This window comes from Micropterus dolomieu, linkage group LG11, assembly GCF_021292245.1.
Source record: "Micropterus dolomieu isolate WLL.071019.BEF.003 ecotype Adirondacks linkage group LG11, ASM2129224v1, whole genome shotgun sequence".
Taxonomy (NCBI): Eukaryota; Metazoa; Chordata; class Actinopteri; order Centrarchiformes; family Centrarchidae; genus Micropterus; species Micropterus dolomieu.
The window spans coordinates 25,237,130-25,248,359 of NC_060160.1; the positions used below are offsets into that span (position 1 = coordinate 25,237,130).

Here is an 11,230-nt window from a genome sequence, read left to right on the forward strand (position 1 = left end):
ATCATGCTGTGTTTTGTGCCATCCCTTTGCGCTCCATGCCACCTCTCCAAATTACGCACAATGCGTCGCCGCCAAATAACACAAAGACTCGATTGTGCAGAAACGCTGCATGTCCAATCATTTTGAGTGGTCTTTATTAACAGGAACAGCAACAGATGAAAGCCGGTGGATGTTAAGCTCGTGTGTCTTCAAGCAGCAGAAATAACGGGCATGGTATACGCGCGTGGCCTCTCAGTGCCGTCAATAAATTAAGGACATTCTGGCTGAGCACAGATGCGGATATCGAATTAATTCTGGCGCAGAAAACTCCCATGAGATGCTTTTAATGCTCTAAAGTCACTAGTGAGTGTGCACAAGTGTGCCGCGCGACTTTAAACCAGCCTGCGCCCATAAGCTCTTTATCTGTACGTTTAAAGCTTTAATATTCGTCGTTTTCCTGCTCTGATGAGTACCGGACCGGGACCCGCGCGCCGAGAGCTCCGAGTCCGGAGTGCAGTGCGCGAGGGGAGGGAATCCCTCCAGTGTCTGACGCTTCCTTTACCAAGGAAACCCACACGCGCTCTCTGACGCAACTGCCCATTTTAGGAAACATGCGTCAATGGACCAAAGCAAGTCAGACAAATAGTGAACTCCACAGCAGGCACTGACGTCCGTATCAAAAAATAAATCTCCCCAGACATGTTTTAGCTGCTTTAACTGTATCCCTGCTTTTCGAGTGTATCTTCAGTGTCCGCTGGGCGAAGGATGGTCACAGCGGATATTTCTTTTTCACTGCCTTATCCAGAAACGACCCCTCCCTAGGAGAAGTCGCAACGCCCAGGCGTGACGTAGGCTGTTTCGTTGGCGTTGAAAAGCCGTTGCAGTTCTTCATAGTGCCATTGAAGTGAGTCATCTCTAGGAAGTGTGGTGAAAAGGAAAAGAAAAAAAGTTAGAACTGTTCCGTGAACAGCAGAGAGCTCAGATAGTGTGTAGTAGGCACGGCGACGGAAAATATTCAGAACACTAGCCAGGCAATAGGCTTTAAAGCGAATGTTAACCTGCGTGAGTCACTCTGTAACTACAGGTTCACTTGTCTCTACTGGATTTGACTGCTGAGGGGGTGCTGCTGACTTTAGGTTGAAGTTTGCACACCTGAGAGGATCTCTAATAGTGTAGTTTACATGCGGCTCAAGAATAATAAAGGCACATAAGAAATAGGGGGCTACAAGCAGGGCTAACCCACAACAAAATATTTATTCAACTGGCAATATCCGTGAGGTGTTTCAGGTTAGTTTAGAGGAGCATAATTGCACTTTGCCTACTCTTCTCTGGATATCTGCAATTAACAACGTCTCGAGCCAGAGGAATTTTCTGTTCTGGTGCCTTTTCACTGCGAGGATTTTAAAAAAGGGGTTCAGAGCTCAAACAGTCTATTGAAATCTTCCTCTTTCCTGGATCATGTACCAGGACTACTCCGGGAACTACGACACCTCGTCCCGCGGCAGCAGCACCTCTCCGGCCCAGCCAGAGTCCTTCACAAGCGGCAGCAGCACGATCGGAAGTCCGATCTCTACCTCAAGCTACCAGGTAACATAAGGAAGCTGTCGCGATATTATCTAGAAATATGTTTCTAATATATATATGTATGTGTGTGTGTCTTAGGTTAAATTTCAAGCACACGCCCTCTTAAAATTACAACTTGTTTGCCCTTGTGGATCATGGTTTTTCTCACGGCACCGCGCCTCTGTTAATAGGAATTCTCCAGGTCGCTTGGGGAAAAAACTGATGACACAGTCTTGCATCGGCGACTCAACAGATGCAAGACTCGATCTGTGAACAAGTATTCTGGATTCACACCATTTGAATTCTGTCATAAGCTAGGCTATGTAAACAAAATCGGGTGATGTACTTTAGATCAAATATCACATTTACGCACTGTGTGGCGCACATGCAGTAAAATGCGAAGACGCGGCGATTTTTATCAGATAAAAAAATAAACATGTATTCTTCATTTGGCCCTTATGGTAAATAAAACTTCTAAACGTTCAGGTTACACCGACAAATGTAAGGTGGTGTGTGCTGTTTGTTGCAGTAGAAATGAGACATTGGAACGGATTTGAGCTTGGGGTTTCCAGGTGTCAATTACAGATCACTGTGTCTTTCTACCGTGCATGCATTATAATGACGATAAATCCTGTGTAACGCATACATAATACACTCTGAGCTATTTTCACGTTGCGCAAAACATTGCGGTCAATAAACCGGGTAGAGATAGAACACATAGTGGATAATGCAACAGGCATGTATTGCCTGATGCAGGCATTAACAGAAGGGTTAGGTCTAATTTCTTATAGCCACCAGTTAAGCCAGTTAGGAGTGCGCCACCGACGTGCTGTTCAAAATGTGATATTAGTTCAGTTAGAGTTGGTGTTTGTGGCAGGTATTTGTTTTGTTGCACTAGCAGAAATGACATGATCAAGGATTAGACTGATGAAGTCTGATTTTCTCAGGCAGGTCTCGCGCTGCACATGGCACATTTCCTCCAGCGGGAAGCGCACACGGACCGGGAGCGCGGGTCAGAAGCCTGTTTTTCCTTACCGAGAAAATGCCAAAAAAAGAAAGAAGAAATTACTGCGTTCTGTTTACATACACCCGTGCAATCCGTCTCCTCGATTTCATAGAAGAGTAAACTTTGATCCGTTCTCAGTGAGAAGTACATAGGCTACTGTAGGCGTGCCAGTGTAACGTTATGGGGATGCCGTGCCGATATGTTAAAAAATAATAGGATAGAAATCCGGGAAGAGGTTGTTTACCCGTACCCAAGTCTTGCGTATTGAGCACTTCTGTGGAAAAGCCTCGTCAGGCTCACGCAACTTTACGGTAAACGACTTTTGGCCCGTATTTATCATTGCTCTAGTTCCCTGTAATCACACACTGGCAGTCTGTTTCCTATTACAGCGGGCTGGAACATGACCTCTTTGTTAGGTTTGTTGGGTCATATCAAAACAAGGCATTTTCTGTTTTTATTAGACCAATTGCATTTTTGATCAGACCAGCAGTTTCACCAGTTAAACCTGGGCTTCTCTATATTTGTGTAATGACTCCACTGAATGTTTATGTCCTTCACACTACACTGCATACACATTCTTCTTCTTTTTTTAATGTGAATTTTGACGCTCTTGAAGCCAAGCTCGCCCAAAAAAATCTCTGGCTAACTGTCAGACTTGTCACAGCTGGCTGCTTCCCCCTTTACTGGAACTCAACGCGTTTCACATGTGCTTAACAAATCCCATACACAATGACTCACCAGATAAACAAAGTTCCAATAGACTGCCGGGATATCCGACGGAAAGTCGGGAATAACGGAGATATGGGGACGTGCGTAAATCACGCACGAGTAGGTTTGTGGACTCTAGAGACATGAAGTAACACTGACCTGACACCGGTTCTCATACTTGTGATTCACACACACACATATTGATGTAGGTTGTAAATAAAGACCATGTAGATATTTATACTTTTAGGGATTTGACAGAAGCTCCAAATTCACAATTTGGGGGTTTAGTGCCAAAAGTTAAGTTTAGACCAGACACATAGTATTTTGCATCACATTGTTGCTTTAGACATACCCAGGACTATAGGCAAATGCATCATTTAGATTTATTTAATAATAAAACATACCACTATACCAGTGCAGCTAATATGTATACTTACCCTCCTGCCAGTCCAGACATGTGTTACACTTGCCCAGTGCTATGTTTTGTCTCATGGTTATTGTAGTGAAGTGAGATGCACTGGACACCTTGGGCTTTCCCACATGATTCACAACATGTGTCACTGTTCCACTCCAGGGGTTACATACACAGTGTTTTGCCTATGTAGATTGAATCATTACTGTGAGCTTGAAATGTGGAAAATGTGTGAATTTTATAATGGTGGGTGGTGGTGAGTGTCTCAGCAATTGTGCTGTCAGCGATATGAGGCAGGGCTCGTAGAAATGAAGTAAGATGCTTATGGGATTAAATTACATGCGCTGACCCACACCACTGCATAGGCTTGCTCCTCTACAAGCGGATGCCACCCCACTTTTCCAGAAAATGTCTTATCAGATCTCTCTCATTCCTTCTCTTTCTAGAAGTACAGGGTCGACATGCCCGGCTCCAACAGTGCCTTCATACCCACCATCAATGCAATCACGACCAGCCAAGACCTACAGTGGATGGTACAGCCCACCGTCATCACCTCCATGTCCAATCCTTACACGCGCTCACACCCGTACGGCCATCACCTGACCAACGGGCCGGGGCTGTTGGGGCACAACACACTGGCTCGGCCCGGGGTAATCCGCTCCATCGGGGACGCCAGGGGCCGACGCAAGAGGGACGAACAGGTGAGGGATCTGGGATGACTGTGTGGGTAACAGAGCTGGATTTTATTTTCAATAGGTAGAAATTGATTTCTTTTTATATGGCTGGATTTGGCTTCAGAAGATCTTTTACAAAGCAATTTGAAGTTGGTTCGTCGTGAAAACAACACAAAACACCATATTATTTTCATTGGAAATCATAAAATTATCATGTTTGTTCAATGAAAAAGAAGCAAATCGATGAGTTTACTCTATCATGCCAATAAATTCCAAATCCAAAATTTGTATCACTGTTATACTCAGTAGTACCCAGCTCTTGTTTATACTCTTCGCTTCATATTGATTGTGTGTCTGTCAAACAGCTTATTTTACCTGCCGTGTTCCTTCTTTACTTGCCCTTAGCTCACCCCGGAGGAAGAAGAGAAAAGGAGGGTGAGGCGTGAGAGGAATAAGTTAGCCGCCGCCAAATGCCGCAACCGCAGGCGAGAGCTCACCGAGATGCTGCAAGGGGTGAGTAGAAACCTCAAAGCTGGAGCCACAAGATCAGAATTTGTTATTGGGCCCTGCTTTAATCACACAAAATGACCACAAATCACTCGTAAGTGCTGAAGCATCTTGTTCCTCTTATGTGGCAACCACTTCAAGCTAATAAACTCCGATGCTTCCTGTTTTGGGGCAAAATTTGCTGTGCTTATAGTTGGTGCAGAAAATATAAAAAATGGCAACAAAAAAACCCCAACAACAACAACAAAAGAAATTATTTGCACACAGGGAATTCATGTTGCACAGGGGAAAAAAACAAGTCTCACTTGTTCAGAAGCCTGGCAGAAGTCCAGATTGATTGAACTCCACACCTAAATTTACAACCTCACATTACTGGTTTGACTCTCGAGCGCGCGCACGCTGTGTCTCGCCGAGTGCAAGGTCTGAGTGAAGAGATGACAGGCGATGAAAAGCTTTTTGTCTCGCTCAGCTGTAGACAGAGGTAGGGCTGTTTCGCGACGCTGCCTGGCAGACAGTAACGGCAACTAAATGGACTAATTAGCCGAATTACAGCGAGGTTGAGCTTGTCAGGCCTTAAAAAAAAACCCAGGAATGGAATTTGCTGTAGGCAGCTGTCTCCATGAATGCACGACATTTTGTGAAAGGGGCCAATTGCTTGTCTCACAATCCCACATAGAGACGTGCTGCGCACACATGCAGATATACAAACACACACACCAGAGGCATTGCTTCAAGGGAAAAAACCAAACGCCTTTCCGTCTTCACACGCCTGTTTAAAAAAACAAAACAAATAAGGAAGTGTCGCTTTCCAGTGAAAATAAGGCGCGATATTCCTACAATGTCTGCTCTTTGATTTACTGATATCATTCACTTAAGTGTTTCATTGGACACCTTTCCCTGGCTCTTTGTGTACTACTTCCTCATACCTTTGCCCATGAGTCAAAGTTCTCAGGCAGCTTGTCAGCTTATCTCTATCTGATGTCTAGAACTGGCAAACAGCTTTTATAGGAGCTGTCTTTGTCTGTAGATGCAGCTCTTATATTGCTGGGCCACATACAAAGCACAGTTATTATGTAAATTCACACAGAAAGCTTTGAGATTACACGTTGTTAAGTCCAAATTGCCCAAACAAACAGTGCCCTCTTTTGGCTCATTGTGGGAACACACATACACACACACATAAGTTATTGTCGAAGACACTTAAAATTCGGATGTTATCACATGTGTTCAAAGCTTTGATTAGGCTGAAGATCCTTTTCCCACGTGTTCTCAATATCTTGGCTTATCAAGGTAAAACGAGCCTGCTTAGTTGGTGGCCTAGCAGTTAAGGTGCTGACCGTGACCTGCAACAACCCTGGTTGTGCTCAACCTTTCTTCCTCTCTCTCTTCACAGGAGACTGAGAAGCTGGAGGAGGAGAAAGCGGACCTGCAGAAGGAGATCGAGAGCCTGCAGAAGGAGAAAGACAAGCTGGAGTTCATGCTGGTTGCCCACAATCCTGTGTGCAAGCTCCCCATCGAGGAGCGCCACCAGCAATCAGGGCACCATCAGCAGCAGCAGCAGCAGCAGCAGCAGCAGCAGTGCGCCCCCCTCCCCCTCACCATGCGCCCCAACATGGGCACCCGGGCTCAGATGAACCAAGTGGTAGTGAAACAAGAGCCAGAGGATGACGAGGACAAGATGGGCAAGCTCCAGCGCTCTGTCATCAAGCCAATCTGCCTGGGTGGTGGGGGTGTCAGCGGCGGGATGTACTGCACAGATGGAGATAGCCTGAACACACCGGTGGTGGCGGCATCCACCCCGGCCACCACACCCCACGCCCCGAGCCTCATATTCACCTACCCGAGCATGCTGGAGCCCGACAGCCCCTCACCCTCCTCCGAGTCCTGCTCCAAGGCCCACCGGCGCAGCAGCAGCAGCGGCGACCAGTCCTCAGACTCCCTCAACTCGCCCACCCTCCTGGCCCTCTGAGCGAGGGCTCGGCGCTGCTGAGAAACAAACACTGTGGCTGAAGGCAAGCATGAGGATCAACCGCGTGCCCTCCCCACCCCTCCCCTTCAGTGTCTTTTAAAGACCCAAGAGCACATTCAACAGTCCAGACCAAGCTGACCATGTGAGCCGTTTCCCTCTCCGCAGGGAGACCCACAAGGGCTACGCCGTGTGTTTCTTCTTGTTCTGCTTCAGTGTACATTTTTTATTTGTAAAAGTGTGTGCACCAATCCTAAGAAGAGTCACCCCTTCGCCATTTCAACTCCAGAGTGTCAACTTGTTTACTGAGCAGACAGTTCTGAAGAGAAACATGCCAAAATCTGGCAATCGTGAGTTGATGTGACTGCAATTAGAGAGCGCGTACTTAATATATTTTTTTGAAAATGTTTAAAAAGCCATGTGGCCGACACTTGCACTCTGCCAAGACGAATCAATAAATCACTAAACGAGGTCAGCATTCTACTGGAATTTCTGAGGAGAGAAAGAGACAGTAAGCAAAGACTTCCTCTCATCGTTTTTTCCATTTAGATTTGTCCTTTCCTAACTTGGACCTTGATTCAGGAATTGCTACGTAGAGTGTGTACACGTTTCTGACGCTATTTCCATCTCTTTAATTGTATTTATGGCCTGTGCTGATTAAATTTTATAAAGTGTTTTGTTGAGACATTGTCTTCTCCTTAATCTGCCTGTAGAAAAGCAAACCGGTCATGCACGGTGTGACCAAAGCACTTCTCAGTGTTGCAAAGGATATGAGCCAACTTTCAATCAATGACTAGTTCTTCAATACTCTATACCTTCTATTTTGCCATAGTGGCTTGACTTTACAGTAGTGTTGATGTGCTTTTCCTCAGTGATTCTGTACCTGAACTTTACAACCTGTTTATGACAAAGTGTATGTGATTTACATTGATGTCAGGGATATCTCTCATGTGTAGTCGCACCCCATCGTGAAGAACGTTGCAGGACTGCAGGCTGTTGTATGGTCTAGCCAAAGTGTTGCAGAGGTGGTACTATATGATGGGGGGGACGATAAACTCCATCGCTTCATTGTCTCACATCAAGAAAGGTTTGTCTTTTCCAGCACAGACATTTCAAAGATGACACAAAAGTTTGAACAAACCCCTCCTTCACTGGATTCTGTACTTTGTTTCTTACGCTCTCCAAATAAAGGTCTAACCTTTTTCAACACTGCCTCTCAGCGCAGGTCAGGTTTCAAAAAGCCAAAAAGGTTTGTATGACACATGCAAATTGTTCGTCTTTGTCTAAAAGGAGGGATTTTGCTCAAATTTGAAAAAAGCCACTGTGGTCTAGACTGTCGCCAGCTGCCAATGATGTCAACCCTGTTTATACCGTGTTTGTAAATCTGTCACTTTTAGTAAAGAAATGATGTTTAAATTCAACGCAGATGTGCTGATTTATGGGTGTATGAACATATGCCAATGACAAGGTACTCAGTGGAAACTTTGTGAAGCCATGTTGGCTTTTAACAAGGGCCAGACAGTGATCACTTTTTGACAATAAGGAAGGGATTAGATGACTCTCTACAGCTGGCCTGAGATGAAAGAAGAGACACCTTGAGAAGATGTAATATTTTGGGAGATCTATGGAGCACTTCTTTTTCATTATTTATACATGTGTATCCTAAAGGGATGAGGGTTTTCAATACTGCGCACTGAGGACACAACAGCGATATTCGGGACTTTTTGTTTTGTTTACTTCAAACATTCCTAATGAATATATAATGTCAGGGGTCACAGTTGGGTGTCATCTTTGCTCAAACCCTTTTTGTTATCAGAGGAATAGAAGTTGGGGTTGGAGACCTTTGTTGCGCTGGATGCAGAAAATGGACTTTGCAATCCAATATAAGCTGCTGCTACTTTGGAGAGAATATGTTTGCTATTTATCATTTGAGGATGTTGGGTTTAAGATCACTGGCTGTGATATTACGTGGATGCAACAGGACATCTTTAATCCTGTATGACAACATAAAGAGGCGAAATGATAACCAAAAACATTACTGTGGGCGAGTCTGATATGTTTGTATGTTGAAATATTCTGGAGCCCCTCGACACGCGTAGAAAAAAGCCATTGACTGTAGATCTTCTGCTGTACATGTCATCTACTGTCTGTCGCCTGTTTTCAACTACTCTTACTTCTTTTCCAAACGCTTTAACTGTTTAAAATGATTCAAAATTAATAAAAAACAGCAATATGTATAGCAGTGTTTGTTAATTTAAATGAATTATAATAATAAAAAAAATATTTCCAACCTGAAATTGTCCTGTTTTGTTTATGGGAAGCCACTTACAGTAATTCAGTTAACTGACTGGTGTAAATATCATCTTTCTCATTATTAATCATCATCAGACTCATCATTCCAAAATAATACTATTTGACACTATTTTTGACTTGGTTGGTGGAATTTAAAGATGTCAAGCTCAGCCCAGGTTAAAAAGTGGATGGTAAAAACACAAAGGAAGACAAAAAAAGGTTATATAGGTTCATTATTCATTAAAGAGCCCAACTGAAGCCTCTCAGCCTACATGACGTGATAAGACATGTAACATAGGAAATAATATGTATATTTTTTACATTGCACATTCAGAGGTATTTATATGTTCAGTATATGCTTTAGGTTTAAAATGGCTCATGTCCCCTGTAACTAAATGTTACTACTCTGTCACAACACGGATGCAGTACACCTTTACCAATAGGTCACAGTGCTGACTGGACTTCTACAGGCAATAAAGCTGTTTCAGCTGCAATGCAGCCACATAACTGAAAAATATAACCAACAGAAAACATATTAATTCTCATACAACATCCCTGTGCTATCATTATGAATGTTTGTCCATCCCCATTAAATTGGAGTGGACATAATTTATAATCACTGCTGTGTATTGCAATTGCTGTGAAAGTGGAATTGTTTAGGCATATTATTGGCTCTGCGTCTTTAAAATCATCAGTGTTTACTGCCCTCAAGTGGTCACAGGAGGGAATTACAACACTAGGTTTAAGTGATTAGTACAGATATGCATGGTGGTTCTTATTTTCAGTGGGATCAGTAGGCCTGCAAATAGCCGTATTGAAAATAATGTGCCCATTTACATACATGTCTACTTGTTTTATCCTGAAAGTTGTCACTAAACGTAATAGTACAATTCTGCCTTCACACCGGTAAAGTAGACGGCTGTTATCTCATACTGGAAAAATGACACAATGCCAGTAAATAATGCCCTGGACACAATGGAGTTTTGCATAACCTTCTAATGTTTTAAGCAAAATCGCTGCTTTACTACATGTGGGCCACAAGTCGAATTTGTAAATATTATTTTGGAAATTTTCACCGGAAGACCTAATATGTCATTGTGTTTACTTCAAGCAGCAACCTCCAGGTCTGAAAAGTGAAGCCAAGGTGGAAGTGCCATAACCCTGCCTTCTTTCTAATGGCCAGTAGGGGGGGGCAACTCCACTGGTTGCAAAAAAAAAAGTCCCATTGTATAAACATCCATGAGAAAATGACTCTACTTCCAACTTCCAACTTGATTTATTACCTCAGTAAACACTTTCCGAATGTGCTTGAGGTCTCAATCGTTAGTTTCAAATCTTCTTTAATAGAGAATTATGTTCTTTTAGGGTATGCTTTAGGGCGGGGCTAAGTCACTGCCACTAGGTTCACTCAAGATGTATTTCAATTCAAAAAAGTCCAACATAACTATATGTATAGTTTGGTGATAAAACTGTGCCCATAGCATAACCACAGCGCTGCCAGTAAAAATTATTCCCCACACTGAAATAATTGAAATATTGTTAAGTTGCGACTACTAGAAATGTTCTGTGTGATCATCAAGGTCTCATTTCTTGGTCCAAAGCTTGTAGACCATGTGTGAAATGCTACTACAGAGGCTCACACATCCAGGGCACATGAGATTGTCGATTCAGAAATGCGTAGTGTCTTTATCGATTGTATGTATTTTAAGAAGGTTGGTAGTTCAAAAACAAAAGGATTGATATGATAGTCCACAAAAGCAGACAGTTGGGCTGTGACTGAATTGATGCCTGTTGCTACTTGTCTACCAGGAGGGTGTTCCAGAGATGTGTGGATCTTTGGTAGTTGTGTTGATTTAACATGTAAGAAGTCAAATTCTTTCTTAGATATGACACCTCTATTTACAGCCTTGTCCAAAAGTTGGCTAATCTCATTTATCTCAAGTACATAGAGTTTTTCAGGTGAGGTAGTACTGTTCAATAAACATTTGTCTCTCAATTTTGATTCTGTAACCTGACACATCTTGTGGCACAACTGCCCTTCCTTTACCCACTGGTTTATAATGAGATTATGGTGGTACAAATGTACTTTGACCTTTCAATGTGAAACAAGAGCCTCTGATGAT

At 43.3% G+C, this 11,230-nt stretch overlaps 1 protein-coding gene across 2 annotated transcripts; it reads left to right on the top strand.

Moving 5' to 3' along the window:
• The first annotated feature begins 901 nt into the window (after positions 1 to 901).
• Positions 902 to 9,052, top strand: fosl2 (FOS like 2, AP-1 transcription factor subunit). 2 transcript variants are annotated; one of them, XM_046063127.1, is made up of 5 exons: positions 902 to 1,266; positions 1,447 to 1,566; positions 4,115 to 4,369; positions 4,748 to 4,855; positions 6,243 to 9,052. In XM_046063127.1, exons 3-5 carry the CDS (start codon positions 4,130 to 4,132, stop codon positions 6,816 to 6,818), a joined length of 924 nt encoding a protein of 307 aa, XP_045919083.1. In that variant the 5' UTR covers positions 902 to 1,266; positions 1,447 to 1,566; positions 4,115 to 4,129; the 3' UTR covers positions 6,819 to 9,052. The 2 variants fall into 2 exon arrangements, with proteins under 2 accessions (XP_045919083.1, XP_045919082.1); XM_046063126.1 differs by having other exon boundaries at positions 902 to 1,566.
• Positions 9,053 to 11,230: the final 2,178 nt, after the last annotated feature.